The sequence below is a fragment of the Erpetoichthys calabaricus genome, chromosome 18, assembly GCF_900747795.2.
Source record: "Erpetoichthys calabaricus chromosome 18, fErpCal1.3, whole genome shotgun sequence".
Taxonomy (NCBI): Eukaryota; Metazoa; Chordata; class Cladistia; order Polypteriformes; family Polypteridae; genus Erpetoichthys; species Erpetoichthys calabaricus.
The window spans coordinates 9,231,703-9,256,345 of record NC_041411.2 but is presented as its reverse complement, the minus strand read 5'-3'; the positions used below and the strand labels follow the sequence as shown (position 1 = coordinate 9,256,345).

The 24,643-nt window shown below is 39.8% G+C and overlaps 1 protein-coding gene across 1 annotated transcript in view; it reads left to right on the top strand.

The window, feature by feature from the left end:
• LOC114669075 (transmembrane protein 132C-like) overlaps positions 1–24,643 on the top strand; it is a 168,711-nt gene that overhangs the window by 91,318 nt on the left and 52,750 nt on the right. The window contains exon 4 of the mRNA XM_051920986.1: positions 23,471–23,648. Within this exon, the coding sequence (XP_051776946.1) occupies positions 23,471–23,648 (178 nt within the window). The remainder of the gene's footprint in view (positions 1–23,470; positions 23,649–24,643) is intronic.

Below are 24,643 nucleotides of genomic sequence, written 5' to 3'. Positions count from 1 at the left end.
GTTCAATATCACATTTTTAACACTGGCCCTGGCCCTTCTTGATAACACATGGATGAGTAGGTTTCACTGTTAAAAGAAGTGATTCAAGAGAATGAAAATTGTCAGGAATTGCACATAACAGAGAAACATTTATTTTTTGCTCTCCTTTTGCATACCTAATATTTGTGTACCTTTCAAGATTCTAATGGTAAATATTTAAAAGTTTATCCATAACAAGTTTTACTTCCATGTAAATTTGCTGCTGACTTAAGTTCAGATTCTGATTTAAAGATGTTCAAAATTCAAGAAAAAACCATTTTAACACTGTTATTTATGTGTCTGTCTGTTTCTATGGAAACCTATGCACAACAACATTTCAATATATCAATATTTAGGGGTAAACACCACCCCACAATAGAAAAACTAAATACCCAAAAATCTCAAAAACAGTCTGACTGATGTAACTGAAAGTTGGCAATGTTGTAGAAAAAAGAAAACAAACCAACCCATTTCATTTAAATTGCTGATATTTGTAATTAAGTGTGCTCTAGCGAGTCGGGCATTTTAACAGACCACATCCCCTTTCCCCACAATACTGACAGTGATCAAATAGAGAAATGGGGCATGCCAGTTTATTCAAATGAAGGCCTTCTGCAGAAGTGAAAAGTGCAAAGTTCAGCAAAGCGTTTAGCAAGCACTCTGTAAGTGCTTGACAGGTGCTGCAGCTGTCAGCGTATTCAATTTTGCACAACTGACCCAGTAAAAAAAGTATTTAATATACCTCCCCTCATCTTATCTGCAACCTTGTGGCAACTGTAGACATGGGGACAACAATTCCCATTACCCTTTATTGGAATAATTCCCAATTATTCCATTGGGAATAATTCCCATTATTCCCAATAGGCTGCTCCAGAAGATTTCATCAACGTTCACAAACTTTACATAAGAGCACTGACAAACGCAGCGTTTTTTTTCCCAACCACTTTGGGATAACTATTTAATTGTCTTGCTGGAGTCCATCTTTATGTATTGGATTGTGTTTAAATATGTTGCATTTACAAAAGACATTTTTCCCTCATTTAATTTAATCTAGTCCCTTTTCTGAGAAATGTGTTATTATCATTATAATAATAATAATAGTAATAATAATAATAATAATTTAGAATAAAATACTGGTGCTATGAGTATGGCAAAAAAGCTTGAATATACAACTGGTGAAAAACACAAACAAATGCTTGAGTGAAATATGTAAACAAACGAAAAGTCATAAACATCTAGTAATAAAGCTAACATATACTCATAATTCCCATTATTCCTTCTGATTAATCTTTTTGATTCAAAAGAATAGTTTTCCGTAATGTGCTGTGTTACAGTGACCATCAATAAAATCCAAGTCGTTAGTAATATTTTAGTGATGGGCAGTTGCATGTAGCATGTTCAACAGTAAGGAGCTCAAGTGAACTAATAATAATAATCCTTGGTAAAAAAAATTACAAATATTATATACAGAAAAACACTTTTGTTACACAGTACTTCTGATAAACCTGATTACCAATCAGCACTGTAACTGAGGCCCTTCATCTTAGAAAATTTCCCAGGTAACACAGATAGTATCATATAAACCTGACACCGCAAATGATGAAGACTACCTAAAGAAATCAGTGGTACTGCAGAAATGTTGCTTTCCAGCCAGACATACTGCAGACAGCCTTGCCAAGAAGCTAATTTCTGTCATGAAGACATGATCGTATATGTTCATAGTAACACATGAAACAATGTAGCAGCTAATTCACGTACCCCTGTGAACCGGGCCAGAGTAGAATGTTTTGCTCATACACTGCAGCTCACAGTCAATGGTGGATTTAAAATGGTGCCATCAAAGCAGCTATTCTTGGCTGACAGACTAAAAGTTGCAGACTGTGCACACAGCTACCCCTTGAACACATCAATATACTTGTATTCCTAAACAAAAATTTTTAAAATGCCTTCAGTAAAAAGATAGCTTCAAATATGTTTGCACTTAATTTTAAAATAAATTTGAACATGCATAAGGCAAAAGATAAACTGCATAATTATTTAGAATGTTATTAAGCATGCTATTTCCTTTCTACAAATATTAAATTATTGGTGGGTTTCAATATGAATTATAAGAAGTGACCAAAATTTGCCTGGCTCATGTGAAATGTCAATATTACAAAACCCAAAAATAAAACAATATATCCAAAATCCAGAAAAAATATGTAAGGCATACAGAAGGTTGTGTAAAAAATAACATACTGAGGTATGAAGGGTTATAACTGTTTAATGTGTTGAAAACTCAGAGAAAGTCATTTGCTATGATAAGCTTACTTCTACATGAGTAAGAAAGCAACCAGAAGCAGAAAAAAATATCCAAAAAGGGCATTGTTTCATGGAATCTCAGATTAGAAAATTCCATTATGTTACTAAAAAGAAAAAGCCCAATGATTCATCGATCCTTTGATATCACAAAATGAAGAAGTTTACATTGCTGTATTCAGTAACAAGATTTATTCCAGAATATTATCTTGAGGGTGCCGTGTTAGGCAGTTCAATTGAACATGACAAGTGAAGCACACAAATGTAATTTTGGTGATGCTCTCTGTGCTCAGTTCAAACTGACACCAGTTGCCTTGTAATGCTAATTTAATCTGTGACTATGACAGCTTTTAATAAGATCTTTATGGGCTATTACTGTCTTTTAAATGCCCAGCATGTTTAATATGTGTTAAAAGGCAGGCACAGTACTGCTTTTGACAGCGCTTCTTCCACTTCAGATTGCTCCGTTGCTATGTGCTACCATAATTTACATTTGAAATCTCTTCCTTCCTTGAAACTGTTTTCATGTTTTAGTTTTGAACATTTTACAAAACATGATTCCTTTACAAAGCTTTCCACAGTTCTCTGATACAATACATCCAGCTGGCCTCATGAAACCATTAATGGCAGAATAGTGCAGTATGAGTGGAGTTTTTACTGCAGCTTGTCTTCCCTTATGAAAGTTCCCTTTTCTTAAATGTTACTAAAAGAGTGTTTTAGAGCGACAAGTATATAAATTTGTACTACACATTGTCTATACTGTAGTATGAAAGACAGTGAAGACACTGTTTGCTTTTGTAACTCAGGGGTAAACCAAAAACAACATGGAGAACACCAAATTATATTAAGATATTTACCCAGATCTCATTGGTAAAATCATCCACCTTTTACATTACAGGATCACGGAGAGCCAAGGATACCCTGACAGTACCAGGCATGTGCTTAAGTGAGCTCCACCATAGTGCACTCTCCAATAGTCACACACTCACGCAATTTACAGCTGTCAGTTAACTTAACATACTGTACATCTCTTACATATATTGCAGGAAAACATTTATAAAGTCATATATTTCCTTGAAAAAAAAACTTCTGGTGCCATCAGGTGAAATAAAGCACCAGTCTATCACTTACACTGGAACAATTTATAGTTACCAGACTGGAATCTGGGAGGAAACTGGTGTATCCAAGTATTCAGACACAGAGAGAATGTGTTAATTCCTCAGATGTAGGTCCCTGAAGCTGTGGAGCCATTGCCCCAACCTCCACTGATAAATGAAATGCTCAAAAGGATTCAAACATCAGGTGCCTTCCATCTGCACTATGTTTATTGTCACTTTCATAGGTGGCACAATCCAACAGGAATGTTTTTTGTCAGTTTTCTTTAGGCTAGCATTCATTCTGTTTGTCACAGAGATAGACTGTATGAATGCAATTGGTAAATCACTACCAAAGTAATACAGACCATTAAAAGGAAGCAACCCAAAACCGGCAAGGAACCTGAGGGCTGTAGGATTTAATGATTTGTTAACAGGTCAAATAAACACTAACTACTTATGCCCATAGATAGCCAAGTAAAAGCACACTGAGGCAATCTGACAAGAACCGAAATAAAGAAAAGAAAAGAAATCCCTAAAATATTCAGTTAATTTTGTGCTGTGCTGTGCCTAATGAATTCATTACTTAGAAGATGCATCTTGACTCATTCAACATGAATATTAAATAAGGATTAATGAGACTTCTTAAACTCATAGTTCAACCACACTGAACAGTAAAAAAAAAAACCTTTTAATCCTGAACAGTGTGCTTTTAGTAATGATTAGGGTGAAAAAGGAAAATGCTCAGCTCTATATTGCTACTGTGTTAAATGTGTATTTGCTTGCTGTGCATAATGGATAGAAATAACAAGAAAAAAAAACAAAAAAACACCCAAGCCTTAGAAGCCATTACCTCCTATGGTCTAATTATAATGCGCTTGTATTAGGATTTAGCCTATGTCTTCTTCAAATTCCTATTTGAGAAAGAGGTAGTCTGCTGCGAGATGTTGCCTACTTACTACTGCTGCTAAGGGCTATATCATCTTAGGCAACGTTTCCAGCGATTTTCAGCCATAGCCTTCATTTACATAATCTTAGCAAGTCAGAGGCAGTCAGTGGTGTGCTCTCATAAAACCGACCATCTAATGTGACATACCCAACAACTGAGACCAGCTAGTTTTCAACTTGATCCAATAAAAGTTTGATTTTGTCTTTAGACGGAGGTGTGGACTGTGTATAAATGAGAGCTAACAACAAATGAATGTTCATGTAATCTAGCAATAAGGAAGATGGGTTTTCTAAACCTCATAAAGAGAAAAGCAGCTTGTCTTTCTGATGTTTCATATTTTACATATTATGTCTTGCATTTAAAATGCCACAATAGGCAAAGAAGAAATAAAGGGCTGACATTGCTGTTGAACTTGCAGCAGCTGTTAACTCTTTGTATAGAGCCAGCTCCATTAGGTTGCAATCTATTGGCTGTTAGTAAAAGGGACAGGCACAACTGCACTTGAAGATCAGCACTCATCAGTAAATTTGACTTAGACTGCAATTTTCTGTCATGAAATTTGCCGGAGTGCAGCAGCAAGACCAGCACCTGCTGTTGGGAAATCTGACATACGCCATGACAGCCTTCTACTACGATAAAGGACACATGTGGCCAGCTAATGAAGCAGATGTATGTCTAAACACCTCACTTTGTTGACATTCCCCATATCCTGCCTATAATGTGCACCAGCCCTAGTGCAAAAGGCTGGACCATCGAGTCTAGAATGTTCACCCATTCATCCATGCATTACGTGTCATAAGAGTCCACAGCCTATGCCAGGAACTTCAGGCACAAAAAAAGAAAGGAGGCGAGTGCATTCATACCAAGACTATTTCCAATGCCTAATTAATTAACCAAACACACAAGACTTGAGGTTTTAGAAGGTAAATGGTAGTACCTAAAGACAAACTCATGCAAGCTTATTTTCACAATGCAATTTCATGAAGGCCTTCATACAGTACCTACAAACCCAGGTGTGTCCATTCTATGATACATAGCCAATTTTCATTCAGTTGTTACACACAAACTAATATCTAAGACTTCTTTCTTCTTCTTCTTCTTTCAGCTGCTCCCATTAGGGGTCGCCACGGCGGATCATGTTCTTCCATATCTTTCTGTCCTCTGCATCTTGTTCTGTTACACCCATCACCTGCATGTCCTCTCTCACCACATCCATGAACCTTCTCTTAGGGCTTCCTCTTTTTCTCTTGCCTGGCAGCTCTATCCTTAGCATCCTTCTCCCAATATACCCAGCATCTCTCCTCTGCACATGTCCAAACCAGCACAATCTCGCTTCTCTGACTTTGTCTCCCAACCGTCCAACTTGAGCTGACCCTCTAATGTCCTCATTTCTAATCCTGTCCATCCTTGTCACACCCAATGCAAATCTTTGCATCTTTAACTCTGCCACCTCCAGCTCTGTCTCCTGCTTTTTGGTCAGTGCCACTGTCTCCAACCCATATAACATAACTAGTCTCACTACCATCCTGTAGACCTTCCCTTTCACTCTTGCTGATACCCGTCTGTCACAAATCACTCCTGACACTCTTCTCCAACCATTCCACCCTGCCTGCACTCTCTTTTTCACTTCTCTTTCACAATCCCCATTACTCTGTACTGCTGATCCCAAGTATTTAAACTCATCCACCTTCTCCAACTCTACTCCCTGCATCCTCACCATTCCACTGACCTCCCTCTCATTTACACACATGTATTGTCTTGTTCCTACTGACCTTCATTCCTCTCCTCTCTAGAGCATATCTCCACCTCTCCAGGATCTCCTCAATCTGCTCCATCGCTACAGATCACAATGTCATCAGCAAACATCATAGTCCACTCGTGTCTGATCTCATCTGTCAACCTGTCCATCACCATTGCAAATAAGAAACGGCTCAGAGCCGATCCCTGATGTAATCCCACCTCCACCTTGAATGAATCCATCACTCTTACCACAGACCTCACCACGGTCACACTTCCCTCGAACATATCCTGTACAACTCTTACATACCTCTCTGCCACTCCTGACTTATACATACTTCTCTGCCACTCCTGACCTCATACAATACCACAGCTCCTTTCGAGGCACCCTGTCATATGATTTCTCCAGGTCCACAAAGACGCAATGCAACTCCTTCTGGCCTTCTCTAAACTTCTCCATCAACATCCTCAGAGCAAACATCACATCTGTGGTGCTCCTTCTTGGCATGAAACCAAACTGCTGCTCACTAATAATCATCTCACTTCTTAACCTAGCTTCCACTACTCTTTCCCATAACTTCATGCTGTGGCTCATCAATTTTATTCCCCTGTAGTTACTACAGCTCTGCACATCCCCCTTATTCTTAAATATTGGCACCAGTACACTTCTTCTTTACTCATCAGGCATCCCCTCACTTTCCAAGATTCCATTAAACAATCTGGTTAAAAACTCCACTGCCATCTCTCCTAAACACCTCCATACTTCCACAGGTATGTCATCTGGACAACGGCTTTTCCATTCTTCATCCTCTTCTTAGCTGTCCTTACTTCCTCCTTGCTAATCTGTTGCACTTCCTGATTCACTATCTCCACATCATCCAACCTCTTCTCTCTCTCGTTCTCTTCATTCATCAGCCTCTCAAAGTACTCTTTCCATCTGCTGAACACACTCTCCTCACTTGTGGGTACGTTTCCATCTTTATCCTTTCTCACCCTAGCCTGCTGCACATCTTTCCCAGCTCGATCCCTCTGTCTAGCCAATCGGTACAGGTCCTTTTCTCCCTCCTTGGTGTCCAACCTCTTATACAACTCATCATACGCCTTTTCTTTAGCCTTCGCCACCTCTCTCTTCACCTTGCGCCTTATCTCCTTGTACTCTTGTCTACTTTCTGTGTCTCTCTGACTATCCCAGTTCTTCTTTGCCATCCTCTTCCTCTGTATACTCTCCTGTACTTTCCCATTCCACCACCAGGTTTCCTTTTCCTCCTTCCTCTGTCCAGATGTCACGCCAAGCACCCTTCTTGCTGTCATCCTTTCTACATCTGCTGTAGTTTCCCAACTGTCTGGTAATTCCTCACTACCACCCTGTGCCTGTCTCAACTTCTCCTATAATCAACCTTGCAGTCTTCCTTTTTCAACTTCCACCATTTGATCCTTGGCTCTGCCCTCACACTCTTCCTCTTCTTGATCTCCAACGTCATCCTACAGACCATCATCCTATGCGGATTACACTTTCCCCTGCCACCACTTTCCAGTCTTCAGTCTCATTCAGATTAACTCTTCTGCATAGGATGTAATCTACCTGTGTGCATCTTCCTCCACTCTTGTATGTAACCCTATGTTGCTCCCTCTTTTTAAAATACGTATTAACCACAGCCATGTCCACCCTTTTGGCAAAATCCAATATCCTCTGACTTTCTTAATTCCTCTCCTTGACACCATACCTACCCATCACCTCCTCGCCTCCACTGTTCCCTTCACCAACATGTCCATTGAAATCAACTCCAATCACCACTTTCTGTCCCTTGGGTACACTGTTTATCACTTTATCCAACTCACTCCAAATATCTTCTTTCTCATCCATCGCACACCCAATTTGTGAGGCATATGTACTAACAACATTCATCATCAGACCTCCAATTTCCAGCTTCATAATCATTACTCTGTCTGACAATCTTTTCACCTCCATAACACTCTTGACATGCTTTCCCTTCAGAATAACCCCTACTCCATTTCTCCTTCTATCCACACCATGATAGAACAATCTGAATCCACCTCCGATCCACCTGGCCTTACTCCCCTTCCATATAGTCTCTTGCACGCACAATATATCAACCTTCCTTCTCTCCATCATATCTGCTAACTCTCTCCCCTTACCAGTCATACTGCCAACATTCAAAGTTCCTATCCTCAGTTCCACTCTCTTTACCTTCCTCCTCTCCTCCTGCCTCTGGACATGTCTCCCCCCTCTTCTTCTCCTTCTTATTCTTCTTCTTCAGCCAACAGTAGCCCAATTTCTTCCAGCACCCTGTGACTAACAGTACTTGTGGTGGTTGTTGTTAACCCGGGGCTCAACTGATCCAGTATGGAAATTTGTATTGTTTTCTGCATATTGGTTTGGTAAAATTTTACACCGGATGCCCTTCCTGACATAACCCTCTCCATTTATCCGGGCTTGGGACAGGCACGAAGAAACACACTGGTTTGTGCATCCCCTGTGCCTGAGTTTAAACTAATATCTAATATCTAATACAAGAGCCTCTAATATATTATGGCCCCTAGTCCAACAGAAGGAAACAGTGCACAAATTGAGGTATTAGAATATTTACTACAAAACACAATATACATTATGGATCTTTAGAAAACAGTAAGAAATAAATAAAAGAAATTCTTAAAATTACAGACATGTGGTGCTTACTTGCTCCACTGCTTATTCACTCTATTTATACATCTAAAGTATCTCAAAGCCCCAGGCAAAATTATGCTTTCTACCATTTTCCAACAATATTTTTCACAATAAATTAGGAGTAGTTTAAAACACAAATAGTATTTGGTTATTTTGTCATCCATCAATAATGCTCTGATACCAATTACAAGGGTAAATGACGCATAGTAAGGAAAGTGATGCTACTGGAGGGCAATCAACAAAGTTGTAGTTGTTTTTGCATTTGTCACACTGCATTTCTCAATTCCCATTTCGCAAAAAGGACTACGTTTGTGATAAGGCTGTGGCACTTTATTTAAAGATGCCACCATGGTCCAATTCCTGGCCTGGTTACATTTTTTCAGGGGTTTGCAAATTGTCCTAGTGCCTGTGTAGTTTTTCCAGGTGCCCAAAGATGTGCAGATTAAGTTTACTGGTTTCTCAAGCAAGCAATAAGACCTTAAGACTGACAAAAGGTCATATGTCTAAAATTCAGTCCCACTTTTGATTTGCAATGTCACTTGCATATGCGGCACTTATGAAAAATATTTAAGTAACAAATAATACTGGAACATTCTATTTGTTAGGTGGTATTAATTAATAAAAGGTATTACATAAAATAAACATGGTTTACTAAATTCTTCTGGTATGAGTGAATGTGCCTTAAAGTAAACTGGCAAATAATTGTGCATGATTCATGCACCCTTTGCTGTTTTGTGACCCAGTATCAGGGAAAATGTGAATGTATGCTTGTATTAATTTAGCTAAAATTATTACATTGAAGTTGTATGTAGGCTACAAACAAATTCATTACTACCAGACAAATTTTAAAGAAAAAGCAAAAAAAAAATGGGAGTGAGACACCATTAGCCTTCTGAAATATGCTCTCCTGAGGAGTATTAATATCAATAAAAACACTTTTAATATGAGAGAAAAAATTCACATTGAATACAAGATCATACAGAGACTGTAATCCATCAATGCTCATTGCTCAGTATTGCAGCAGCAATTGTTCCAGAGTCCCTTGTGAGTTTTCCTTTTCCAGGTTTTAGAGCTTCAAAGAGTAGATGATGTGTAACAAATATGTATTGCTGTTGGCAATTAGTCCAGGAACAATAGGCCTGTTTGTACTTTCAGTTACACAGAAACATGTGCATAACATGACTGACTATAATAAAAGCAGATAAAATAAACTGAACAGATTATAATTAGTTTAATCTGTAATATAATTTTTAAAAAGACATATATTAAAGTAAACCACTTGAGCATTCTGTTAGATATCTATATTTATAAATCAGTAGTCTAAACTAGTGTTAGTTGATGGGTTTGTTACTTATGGCAAACAAAAAAGAATGAATTTATGACTCATTTTAAGGATATTCATGGAGCTCTTTGACTTGATTTCTTTTACCCATGCATTTTCCCAAGCCTTCTTTTTCCCAATAACAGACCATATACAGTTGATGCCTGTTCAAGAGGAATCAACCTAGGATATGATGCAAACATACGTATAACAAGGGACACTGTCACATACACCAGCCAGTCTTGCTTTAAATGCTAAGACCAACAAGTCCTCTGTAGATATTAGATTATTCCCAAGTTTAGATAAAGACTCTCTCGTACAGTAGTTTTATCAATCCTTAGACTTCTAATCAAGCCTGCTTTTTGAGTCTGCATTGTGCACTCTGGAGTTACAGGCTATATTAAGTCCTGTAAGGGGTGGTGCTACACCACTAATTACATTAATGTAAAAACAAATATTTTCAAATCAATTCAATTTTATTGTCCCAAGAGGAAAATTTGGTTTGTCAGCTGATTTTAACAAAGCAAGATCATGACATAAAATTTAAAGAAATAACAACAAAGAACACAGCTATACAAACTAAACTTAGTACAAATAAATAAAATATAGTAGGGATAATAATACTTATGGTAAAAACATTAGATCAGACATATTAGACATAATAATTAAACTAAAAGATTTTACTGATGATTTATGCAAATGTTATTTCTTCACTTAATGATTTAAGCTTGTGGATGTGTATTAAAATTGAACTCTTATTTAGAAGATTAATTGCAGTTGGAATGAAAGAATATTTGAAGCAGTTGCTTTTTATCTTTGGGACCTTGAACCTGTGACCTGAAGACAATGACTGAAATTGAGAATATATTGGGTGAGTCCTTTCTGACAAAATACCCACTGATTTCCTTAATACAGTACTTGCTTGTTAAACAAGTCTGTGAGATTGGACTGATTAGACCTTGTTATTTTACCGCTGTCTGTATGGCTTACATATAACATGTACCATTAATCTATCAGTCTGTGTATATTTTTATTTATTTCAAAATTATAACTTTCCCTTTGGACCACAGAATAAATGATTGTCAAAAATGAATGAATAAGTAAAGATTTAGAGGTACAGTGCTTTGAGGTGCAATGGCCAAAGTGTGCATTCCTCAGGAAGTATAATGGTTTATTGTGACGTTTTTAATAAAGATTTTATGCACTTAGACATTCCTAGCAGAGAATCCGTTTTAATACTGAATCCCATTTGCCAAATATTGATTACCAATACTGAATATAATGTGTAGATATTGTCCAGACAAATCATGTTGTTAATATCAAGATTTGTAACAGTGTATTGATTAAAAGGTAAGGGAAACAAATGTCCAGTATCCCAAAGTGGAAAACCTCTGCGCTGCTCATTAAAATTGCACACGCCAATTCAGTTTGTTATATTAGCTGAAATACAAAAGCTGCAAGCAATATAGCTCTTCCCTCTGAGGCTCGAGAGAGGCTGCATCCCTGGTTTTCTTAGGTTAATTGGCAAATGTAAACTGGACCAGTTTAGGTGTGAATGAGTGTGTATGAGTTGCCATGAATAGTCAGTTTTTGCAGGGAAATGTCCAGGTAGGCTCCAGGTTCCAGCTACCTAGTAGTGCAGAAAGCACAATCTGAAGTGGACAGAGAGAGAGAGATTTCCACTAGTAAGTTAAACGTCTCGGTAAAAATCTAACTGAGAACCAATGAAAGTAATGTTTGGGAAGAGACTTTTACCTTAAAATTAAAACCTTGGCTACTGGAAGACCACATAAACCGATATATTTTTAAAATTTAGCTACATTCACACTGCAGATTTTTGGGTCATATTCAATTATCTTTTTGATCAAATTAATTTTGCAAATGATTCTTATCTGATACAAGTGTGTACAGATATTTGTCCTAAAAGTAGCCTTCATATGCATACTTAATAAAAATAAACCTAATTTAAACTAATTGGCCACTGGGAACACCAAAAAGACACATGCTGCTGTGCTACTTAACACTTTTTCTCTGTAGGACATTTGTGAATTTGTCAGCTCATGATGAAAGGTCATAGCTGATGTTTTAAGCACAATTATTACTGCATGATCTGTACTTAGAAATCTCTGAAGATGACAGAAGAGCCAAGGCTGGTGGCGGTGAGATGTGGAGGTGTTTGAAGCAAAACTATAGGTGCAGGTGATGTACCTCCTTCATCAAAAAACATGTATCAATTTGGCTGGCAAAGAGTTGTGGGAATCTGGAATAATCTCCTGCACCATGTAGTTTAAGCAAAAACCTTGACAACCTATAGGAAGGATCTGGGTGAGATTTTGGCTAAACAGGACGCTTAATGGACTGAATGATCTCCTCTCATGTATCAATTTTTTTCTGTTCTTAGCCAAAATGCTTATTAAGTCTTACAACTCATTCAGTCTATTGTCACAGTGGGTTAGTATTATATCCCATCTTGATTTTCAATGCTGAGATATGACAAAGATCACATGCACAGTGAAGTAAAATTATCTAGGAAGTGTATAATAAGTAAATTTCCAGATAATTCTAATTTTAAGATTTCAAACGCTGGTCACATTCAAGCCACATACTATATTTTTCATACCACATACAAAAGTAGTCTATATCCATTCTAAATATGTTTGATTCCATGTGTGTTATTGCTGCTCACACATGTCTAAAATGATCAGATCTGTGTCAGGTATGAGTGAATGCAAACGTAGGCTTCATGTTGTGACTCATCTGCTTTATTGCAGTGTTCCTCAGAGATGCCTGTCTAAGAAGATGTCCAGTCTCCTTCCAGTGCTGATAGTCAAACAGCTGAACAATAAACACCTCTAGTATTTATGTAGCTTGTGCTCACAGTTGCCTGCTGACATATTTCACTTATGACCACTTAGGGGCTAATTATCAGCCACAGTACTGACACCCCATATTCTTTTTTTTAACCCACTACTTGCGGAAAAATATAACTTTTAATATGTCGAAGCTTTCCTGTCTTCACAGTGTGGCACCCAGCCAGGATGCCCAGGAGGACCGGAGAAGGGCTTGTGCCTCCTCCAGAACACGAGGGGGCGACCGCTCTGGTTGCTCTGGGTGTCAAAGGTACAGAGCATGGAAGCTCTACCCTGTAGGGGCCCGTAGCCGTCGCCAGGGGGCGCCCCAATGCCTTGGGAGCCCTGGACCTCAGCACTTCTGCCACACCCGGAAGTGCTGGGGGGAAGAGGAGCAGGGACACCCGGAGTCCTTCTGGTTGCGCAGCCAGCACTTCTGCCACACAGGGGAGTGTCGACGGAAGAGTGTCGGGAAGCACCTGGAGTCCATCTGGGGTGTATAAAAGGGGCCTCCTCCCTCCAGTCATTGGCAAGAGTCAGGTGGAAGAGGACGAAGCTCGGTGGAGAGGAGTGGAGGCGGACTTTAGACTGTGAAGGCAGTGTGTTGTGTGGCCAGGACTTAAGGGGTGATTGGTGCTGCGGCACTGGGTTTGTGCACTTTAATAACTGTAAATAATGTATAATAAACGTGTATATAGTGAAACCATCTTGTCTACCTGTCTGTGTCCGGGCTGTTCCCCACAATGGCATCCCAGATGGGACTCTCTGCCTGCTACAAGGCAGGGACCCCAAAAAAATAATTTTGTGGGCAGTCCGGAGCAGTAGGTTAGCCCACACACGCGCCGCAGGAGCGGCGCTAGCACAACCCCGCGAGAGCAAATCACCTCATGGACCACCACCGGTCCACCAAACGGCCATATTCCCTTGGTGCGGGGAGACAATCAAGGACGTTGCCAGAGTGCAGCGGGCTCCAGCAGGCACACTGTCACTGAGGACGTCTGGAACGGCAGCATGGCAAGGACAGCGCCCCGGAGAGACGAGACCCGGGAGGTAAGTGCCCTGCCCAACGGCGATCGGCCCTGCGGGGGCAAACTTACCTTCTGTGTTGCAGGCAGGGACTGCCCGGGTCTGCGTCCGTGGCAACGGCATGCCGATCCTCAGGCTGTCCTCAGAGCAGAGGTGGCAGCACGCGATGCTAAGAGGAAGAAGACGCTGCAGCTCGACGGACCGCAGCAGCTGCTCGGCGCCTTGGAGGCACGTCGCCGCACCAGGAGATAAAGAAACAGAGCCAAAATGGCTGCAGACCGGAAGTCCCTCCCCGGGACAGGCTCAGGATTGGGTGGTGTGTCTTGCGTGTCCGCCAATGATTGGATGGAGGCGGGCCCAAGGAATGTCCATCCCGGGCTGAGGAAGGCCCCTCAGAGAGCAGCCGGCGGATATGCCTGACGAAAAGTTAAGGCAACCGTCGACTGACAATCTGTGCTTGCTAGCGGCTCTGTGTGAGTTGGAGGAGTGTCTCCAGCCCGCTGAGTCGCTATTCCAGGTGGTACGCATTCTCCGTAGAGGATTGAAGGAGCTGGAGGTGAAAGCGGCCGCGTCCGAGATGACGCTGCGACAGTGGCCGGATCGGTGTGGCGCTGGAGTCTTCAGCTGGAGGGACGCGGCGGGGAAGGTAAGTGAGACCATCCCCGTAAAGGAAAAGGGAGATCCCACCGCAGGGGCCCGTGACATTCGTGATCGGAACCATGTCGGTGGGTCTCTAACAGCGGATGCTGCAGTGCAGGCTGTTTGCGAGGTGAGGGGAGCAACAGCGAGAGGGCAGACAGGACAGGGGCTGACGAGTGCCCTGGGTCCTACAGCCCGAAGCCCCGAGCCTGCGACAGTCTCCCGTCGGTCTTGGTGGACGCAGACGGGAACGGGTCTGTGCATTTGTCATGTGCAGACTCAAACCGCCGTGGCGTCCAAGAGTGATAGGAGGAATCGAGGGGTGAATGCCGGTTCCTCCGATAGGAAGGGACGTGCAGCTGGGTGCACACGTCCAGAGAAGGGCCACTCCCCAAAGTCAGCGGAGAAAAAAGGAATGCAGGCGGTCCTGTCAGTGTCGTCACCTGGAGGGACACGGAACCCGCGGAGGGGGTGCCGAACAGGCAAGTTCCGGGGGCCCCATCAGAGGGGGGAACGCTGCCAGTACAGGCACCGAGGGACGCCAGGGAAGGGTGTCCAGGCAGCGGCTCTGCCCCCTTGTTTCTGTGTGTTGCAGGACTGGACCCGGGACGAGCAGTAGGACCTGCTTCGTGGGAAGCCGGCCCTCATCGGATGGACCGTCTGGCAGGACGACACTTTGCTGGTGATGGGGCAGCCCCACAACCGGCTGAGGCTAAGAAGGCACGAGCGGCGCAGAACAGAGGGACATGAAGACCTTGGAGAGGGTGCCAAAGAAGACAGTTCCAGGGTGCTGGATTGGACACTAGACAAAAAGTAGGACCCACTTCGGGGTTGAACCATCCTCACGGATTGTGTCGCTCAGACCAACGGGTCTTCGCTGGCGATGGGGCATTGTGGCACCCAGCTGGATGCCCAGGAGGACCGGAGGAGGGCTTGTGCCTCCTCCAGAACACGAGGGGGCGACCGCCCTGGTTGCTTTGGGGGTCACAGGTATAGAGCATGGAAGCTCTACCCTGTAGGGGCCCGTGGCCACCGCCAGGGGGTGCCCCAATGCCTTGGGAGCCCTGGACCTCAGCACTGCCACCACACCCGGAAGTGCTGGGGGGAAGAGGAGCAGGGACACCCGGAGTCCTCACGGTTGCGCAGTCGGCACTTCCGCCACACAGGGGAGTGTCGACGGAAGAATGTCGGGAAGCACCTGGAGTCCATCCGGGGTGTATAAAAGGGGCCGCCTCCCTCCAGTCATTGGCAAGAGTCGGATGGAAGAGGACGAAGCTCGGTGGAGAGGAGTGGAGGCGGACCAGAGACTGTGAAGGCATTGTGTTGTGTGGCCAGGACTTAAGGGGTGATTGGTGCTGCAGCACTGGGTTTGTGCACTTAAACTACTGTAAATAATGTATAATAAACGTGTGTGTGGTGAAACCATCTTGTCTACCTGTCTGTGTCTGGGCTGTTCCCCACAACAAATAATATCAATTTAAAGCATTTGGTATCAGTTCTGCATAAAAATAAAATCTTCTAATTCATCCTTCAAAGAAAAACTTTTACATTTATTTTTCAGTTTTTTGTTTTTGACCAAAATTGTTGAAAAGGCTTTCTTGTAAATACGGTCTCCTATGTTGGTCAGACATAAAAGAAAGAATTTCACTGTACCCTGAACAGGACAGTTAATAGTTAACTTGAACATCCAAATCTAAGTTTATTATATAACAATTTGGTACACTGCTCTCATGTTTTAGTGAGGCTCAACAATGTAAAATATGCAAGGAAAAGGGAGCACCATCTGAAGAACACAAATACCAGTTTCTGTTGATTTTTTTTTTTTTAGTTAGTAATATTTTCCAAAGCATCTTTCATAATCAGGATCATCCCAGGACCTCCTTTGGCATAGCCTTATGGTCACATCCATATGAAAATATGTGCCACGATATGCTGAGATGACCAGCATACCACATGAAGACTAAAGATTCAGCCCCTTTCATACTCCCTCCTGATTCAGAGGCATTCTTGGCATGCTGTAGAGGCAGTACTTGTATTTCAAGGTTACCATAACCTCACTCTGCCGGGTTGTTGCCTTTTCATGGCAAGCCCAACGAGAGGTTTTTTTTTACTTGTTCAAGGTGCTTTGCCGTTCTGGCTTTCCTGGACAGAATGAACAGTCACACACACACTGAATTACATTCAGGCCAGAATGCTCTTCAATAGCAAAGAAGGTCCAAGAAGCATGAAAAGCAAATGAATTGCCTAAAAACACTAAGACAATTGAGTGCAAAGTCCCAAAACAAATATCCAGAAACAGAGTCAAAACAGAGCAACAAGGAATGGTAAAAGACCCTCCAGATGTATGAAGCAGAGGACAGTTCCTGGCAGTGGTTGGCTGAAGCGCCCAGAAAACACAAGAAACGTAACACAGGCAGCTTACAGACAAGATCAAAAACAAAGAATAATGTGTATAATCAACAAAAGCCACATTAACATAAATGGCGCAAAGATGAAACAATGACATGCAACAAGACTTTGAAGCCCAGCCAGAGGAGGAACCCTGGCTGAAACACAACACATATAAAGTCTTATATAAGTACAAGGAGTGCATGCAGTCTTCATGTAGCCAGTCACCTGGGCAGAAACCTATCCCAGAGATGTGGGATTAAATTACAAACAGAAAAGTGCATTGTGTTCCATATGTAAAAGGTCTACACATTGCTTAATAAATACTGTTCATATAACTGGGATATCGATTAATTAGTTTAAAGGTGTGCTTTCTCTGTGTCGGCTCAAGAAAACTGACAGGGAACCTGATCAGTGGAAACGTTATCTATCCCGCAATAATTCTCTCATCTTACAAATAAATCAATAAAACATTTAGTCACAAAAAATGGACTGATTTCTAAATGTTCATGCAACACTACACTGCTATTTTCCTATGTCTGTATATGAGATTTATGAAGGTTTGAAAGCTTGTAAAACTGAAACCTGTCATTAGCAGTGATTGAGAAAAAGCATTTGTATTCAGGATGCCAGATGCTGAAGTGGCTCTGTTTCTGAAAAATGAAATATATAGTGTATTTTAAGGAAGTGCGGTAAACGCATAAAAGAAAAGGAAAAAGCCTGACTCTAAGACTTATCAAGAAGTATGATGATAGTCTGACAAGCTACAAAGGAGCAGAGTCACACAGAGACAATATTGTGCTTGCTATTTATACCCCATGAAGAATAACATGTTCCTGACAATTACAGTTTCAGTTCTGCCTAAATAATTAGACAATCTGTTTTAGTGAACAGCAAAATTAGTGCACTGAAAAATGTTATTTATGAAAAATGCTGCTGTCACAAAAGCAGCAATCAAAGAGGATAAAACTGTTGAAAAAAAACTGTATCCACTATAAGATAACTTTTAAAAATCCCTCTGTTATCACGCTATTTAGCATTCAGGGCAGGAAATGAAATGACTTAAAAGTTGCTATTACACAGATCAATTAAGAAAGGCCTACTGTGAAAGTAAGACCTCCTTTTTGACTGTAAATTATTAAATTGCAAGGTATTCAGAGGTTAATTGTCCACTCCAAGTCTATTGATTATTATTATATGATTTGGTCAGCCTTCCCGTAAAGAGCCTCACTTTTGCTGCTGATTATTTTAATCCTGACATTCATAAGAAGGCCTGTAATGTTACACTGTAAAAAGGAGATTTATGTATTTATTGTACTCCTCTATTGCTTAAACCAGCTTTCGTGCTGACAAATTCCTCTGCCTCTCTGACACTTTCATTTGAAAACTTGTTTACTGCATTTCACGGCAAATTTATTTGATGGGCCAAGAGCTCATTCCCTTCAACTTCTTGGAATATTAAACACTTTATGCGAGCAGCATTGTGAATCAGGGAACACTTTCAAATTTCTAATTTCACTTTCACTTTTCAGATGCCAGCACTGTCGCTGTTCAATTGCATTTTCTCATGGTACTCTGAACAGGCTCAGTTTAAGTGAATGTTCCTGTGATGGCCTGGCACCTCCTGCTATGATGTGCTATAGGAATAAGCAGGTTTGCAAAGTGAAGGAGTGAATACACTGGACCACAAGCACTTTTGTGTTTATTAGTCATGCAAATATCCATGTAAATTATAATAATATAGATATTTTGTGTTTATCTATGTGAGATTAACAATATTATAATTAATTATAACATCATTGAGCATTCTTCAGTAAAATGAAGGTGGCAAAAAGTACCAAGTCACCTCCTATAACTTATGTACTTGAAATGTCCCTGTAAATTAATATGGATTGAATTCCAAATTTCAGGAAAGAAAATGCTAAACATTAACCTGGAATCCTGCAATTTTTTAAAAATTCTTTATCTAGCTGAACATCATGAAGACTGATAATTTTTTTCAAAAATTAGTAAAACATTTGAGACTAAGATAAGCTACAGTGTCAGTTTCCCTTGATTCTAAGGTCTAACCTAAGTGTTTTCATAGCTTCTGATTTTTCTTTTCTTTTTTTTAATTTGTTTGGTTTGACCTACTTTGTGTTAAACCTACTTCAAAATATGCTTCTCTGAAAATCCGTTGAGTAGTATTTTCCTTGGAGTACAGTATACTTATGGGCTCTTGCAGATGTTAACTATTGGTCTTTAATAGGGGATTTGTGTCTCAAGATGTCACCAAGGAATTAAATAAGGTCTAAAGATTAAGACAGCTTTTGGAGATTTCTTTTTATGGCCGATAAACAAACATGACCCTGTCAGTTTTGTGCATTTTAACTCAACTTTACCAAGCATTCAAATATTCTATGATTGCTCATTTCTCATTTTGTGGGGCAGTCGCTCCAATCCTGGTTCAGACGTTGGGGAGTTTCACCAGTAGGTTCATTTAGAATACATTTTGACTTCCAGATTCCTCCATAACTGTCAAGACTTGTGTTGTACAGCAGGAACAATAATACCCAATTACAGCAATGTTTAAAACAAATTTATAAACTGGGAATAGGGAACGGAAGATAAGTAGCAATGTTGTCAGATAGGCGTACATAAACACAGATTGGAGTGAACAGGAGCACAGGCCCTAGACTACTGTAAGTCCTAAAGACAGGAAGTAATGACAGGTACCCAAGAAAAGGGAATAAAACTGCAAATCAAGCTGCTAGCCAGTTATTTCAATATTTTGCCTAGAAGCAGATGAAGTGATGGTGATGTGCACCATAAATGCCACCATTCTTATTAGCTAGTGTTGATTTAGGCATAGATTATGATAGAAGATTGGAGAAGTTAGATAGGCCCATTCTTCCCAAATGTCTAAGCTTTACATAAAAAAGGTACTAGAAGATTATGTCTGAAGTGTATTTTTGCAAAGGATGCACATACATTGCATACACACTGCCTAAATACAGAGATCTCTAAAGGTGCAGACACCTAATGTCCTTGTACAAATGAGGTATTGAGTTGTTTAAAAAGGACTTGAAAATATCATTTCCATGTATTTTAGCAGCTAAGAATAACATCTTCTCCTAAAGGTGTTTCCTACCATGGTTTCATATTTTGAGTAAATGATGCATCACCAGATTGCTAATCAATTGGCAGTAGTTAATAATGATTGGAGCACAGCGTAAAACAGAGTAGTTTGAACAAGATTCTCTTTCCATGGTTAACCAAGCAGGTGTAGTTCTGTTACCTTCTAATTCCTTCCACAGTCTCAATGTATAAACAGTTGTGACCCAATAATAAAACTGCAAGTCAGAATTTTATTCTTTAAAGCTGTGTTTTTCACAATTTGGACAGCAAGGTGTTAATCATCATGTATAAGCAAAGTGATCTTTGAATTACTCAGATGCTATTGTACATTATGTATTTATTTATCCATCATTATTGATAACAATCAGGCTACTGCCTGACCTCCATGCTCCTAATAGAACATCCCTGCTGTTACGCCCAAAAGGGAACGACACTAAAAAAGCCACCATGGAGTGCTCCATCTGACTGATCTGCAGATGGTGAAACCTTTTACATGTATTCTGCCTCTTCTGGCTCTCTGACTACAATCCTGTTCAATTGTAGCAATCACTTCCTCCCTTAACACTTCATTAAATTAGTATCATTTGTTAGTAGTGTCCAACCAATCTTCACCTATGGCACTTTCTTTTAAATTTACACCTACCTGCAGAGATATTCTGTTTATTCCACGTGGTGGATGCATCAGTGCTGTCTTGCTGCCTACTGTTTCTATCATCAATGCCAAAGCATTATTAAGGATCAAAGACTAACTTCACGGATTGTGAAATGGAAATCTAGTGATGTTTGATTTTAATGCTAGTGCTTTTCACATAAACACATGTAGTGAAATAAATGTGGTGATTCCAAAACTTTCATTGGCCAAAGCTAGGCTTCTGTGTCTTTGACTTTGGCAAACTGTACCTTATTCCAAGACAACTTCAGAGCTACAGCTTTATAACAATGTTTCAGCTTCCAAATGAAAGACACTCGGTCTTGGTTTAAAAGATATTAACCAGGATCAAGCTGGTCATATGCTGGGCAGATTGCTACTTGGAAATTTAAAGATGCTACCCAAGTGAACTGAGTATCCTTACCGGCTTGCTGTGGTCTGTATGTGTCAGTATGACAGACAGAGTTACAGATGTAAATAGAACCACTGGCAAGGTCAAATAACAGGTAGAGTACATTGAGGAAAGCAATAATTAGCACATCTTTCTTTTCATACCATCCACATGGTTGGGCCTCTATGTGTGCCAGAACAAAGGCACTGGAACACAATAGTCAAGAGTGAATTAGCAAATCATTTAACTAAAAAGCCAATATAAAACAATGGATTCAAATGCAGCAGTCAAAGGGCAAATTAATGACTAAAACAAACATTCAAGAAATCTGGTAGAATATATTATCAAAATCAGTTTTCACAAACAGGCAAAGTCCAATTATCAAAAAGTAAAACATGAATATTAAAACAGAATTAACAAGAAATCTTCAAAACTTTCCAATTCCTATAAGTGTACATCCTATTCCATGTCACCTGATTCACAAAATATATTACAGGGTCATTTTATAATTGGATAATGAGAGTAGTGTTATTTTAACTCATAAAAAGGAGAATTGCTAAGCACTTTTTAAAATTGTAAATCCAGGGATTTTATATCCCTGGGTAATGAACACCTGTTACTATATGTTGCCACCATACAAAATCTAGAGAAATGAATTTATTTTAAAAGCACCCTTTGAGATTAAGTTTTGCTTTGCTGCAGTCTACAGCCTGTCTGCCTCTGCTTCATTGTGCTGCTCGTGCCTGATGGATAACTGGTAACAGGATGCAATTAATCAGAGATGCAGTATGTGGGGACACAAGCCTGCGGACAGATTATATAAATCTATCAATATCTCTCTCGCTATCTTTCTCACCCTTCCACTCAGATGTAACTTATGCATATTATACTATATATCATACTGTAAATGTCAATACTGGTGGAGGACATTGAAAATGAGCAATAACAGATACCTCCTTTAATTTGTTAATGGCCTCTCAGAGGAGAACCTACGGAGGTGATGCCCCTTTAAACAATGAGAACTGTGCAGCTGAGGGATTTCTGGAGGCGCATTTTATATGGTTCTCCAAGCCCTATAGTGAACCCTCAAAGTTGTATAAAAGGTCTATCAGTAGACGAGTAAGACTGTGGGCAAAGACAAAATATTACAGTAGGTGACATTTTGTTCAATAAAAACATGACAAAAGTATTGTTATGAATGCACGTTCACTGAGTTCCTGCATCAGCAATTGAGATAAAGCAATCAAGGTGTTTTTTTTTTTTTTTTTGCAGTTAAGTTACGTGTGTGCCAGGCTAGAATAAAGTACAGACCTGGTCATTAAATAAATTCCCCAATGAGTAAATTTTCAAAACTAAACGTTGCCTATAGTTTTCCTTTATACAAAAGGGGAATCTGTGCAAAATTTGAGACTAATGAAAATGTGACAGATTCAGTGGTGTGGATTTGTGTATCTAACAAACACATTCAACTTTATATATTAAAAAAAAACAAATGAGTATGCAATTCAAATAAACAAGATAACCAAGTGGAATATAAGCTAATTAAAACATGCGATAAAGCACTAAAAAGAGCTTAAAAATAAATAGGTAACACATGAACACAACAATGGACTGCCCACCAGAACTAACATCAGTACCATAATTAGAGAAGTGACACAGATTAAAATACACAATGGTAATCCTACAGTATGGAGGTTTTTAGACTGACCAGACTATTAACATAAACGGAGGTTCACAGTTAGATCTAAGGCGATAGCTCCAGCTGTGGGTACCAACACCTTGCTCGATACACCTAACCGTATTCTTAGTAAAGCTTTTATGCAGTACTGTGCATATAGTAAAGAACCAAAACTACTATTATGGAGGACATCATGCCAACCAGTTTTGTGTTCTTCTTTCATTGCCTGTTATTTTGTAAAATTGGAAAAACGGTGGTCAGTGAAACTGTTTTGCCCTAAGTCTCTACAGTTGTCATTATATCCAAATGCCTTGATAGCTTATGTCTCAGCCCTTTAATAAGTGGTTTCAAAAGTAGCTTAATGTTCATTATATTGAAATGAAAACAAAGTGTATTCAAAATGACAACCAGAAAAAACTTCTTTATATAATTTTGGAACAAAGTAGCTAGCTATATGGTTGATGTCAAGATCATAGCAAGTATCTGGATCAGTTATTGAGAGATTTTAGCCATTAGTACGATGAATCTAATAGTCTCCTTTCATTTGTTTTCATACCTGCTCTTTTACTTACGCTCTTGTGTTCAGTAAGCTTTCATCATGCACCTACTATATTTCTCCATCTTTTTCAGGTCACCAGAGGGCCTGCTGGAAATTATGCAGCTGGATTTTGCAACAGAAGAATTCAGTATTATCCAGACCATCACATGGCAGGTGGAATATCCAGGGACTTCACAGACTGGAGAGGAGGGTTTGACACGAGTCAACATTACTCAAAGAGAGACCATAGGACTAGCTCCACTGGCAATGGTAAATGGACATTAAAAAGGTTTATGCTTTCCATTGCTGAATACTTTCAGCAGTCAAAATAATAATTTAAGATGGTCATCTAAATTTAGTTTTCATATCTATTAATTTAGGTGGTTCTGCCCAGTCTCGAGAAAATAATTACAGCTACGTGTTTAACTGTCTAAACTACTAAACAGGAGGTCTGGCACAGTGACAGTTGCACCATATCATTCAGTCTCAAGAACTGAACTCAAATCTCTGGTTAATTAACAATACAGGTGGTTGAGCTTATCCCAGTAACATCGACTACTAAGAAGGACATGCAAAGAGTATGAAAACATCATACACACAGATATTTAATTTCAATTCAGGTGCCAATGCTGCCCCATGTCACACTGCCCAGGGATAAACATAATTTAATTAATAAGTTACTGTCTTTATAATATCCACAAAACTGTCACCAGATTCAATCTTTTATTCTAATAAGAAAACAGCAGTTGCAGTTTGTTACTGTACTTCAATTTATTAAAAGAAGAAAACTCTTGTTTTTAACCTTCCTGAGCACTGCATTTCATTAGTTAAACATTTATTATTTCACTATTTATGCCTAGAAATATTCAACAGGGTTTGATCATTTTTTATAGTAATATAACAAGCATTTGTAGCCTAGGCCATGAATAAACATTGCTCATCTTGTTGTTAAGTTTCAGTGTTTTTGAAGCTATGACTTGCTAATAGTTATTGAGACATGTGAGATACTGAATTAGTGGTTCTTCTTAAGTATTCATTATTATTAGCACCAGTGCCTGTTCTTTGTCAATTAATACTATTTGGATGTTGCAGTCCGTGAATTAAGAAGATGACGATAAAGATGAAAAGCTTGATGTGCATTAAAGGGTAGTGCAATAAATTATAACCTTTACAATTATCTTAAAAATATCAACTGTACACCTTTAGGGAACTGACTGAAACAAAAAGCCGCTTCTTCAAGTGTTCCACAACAAAGCTTCAGAACC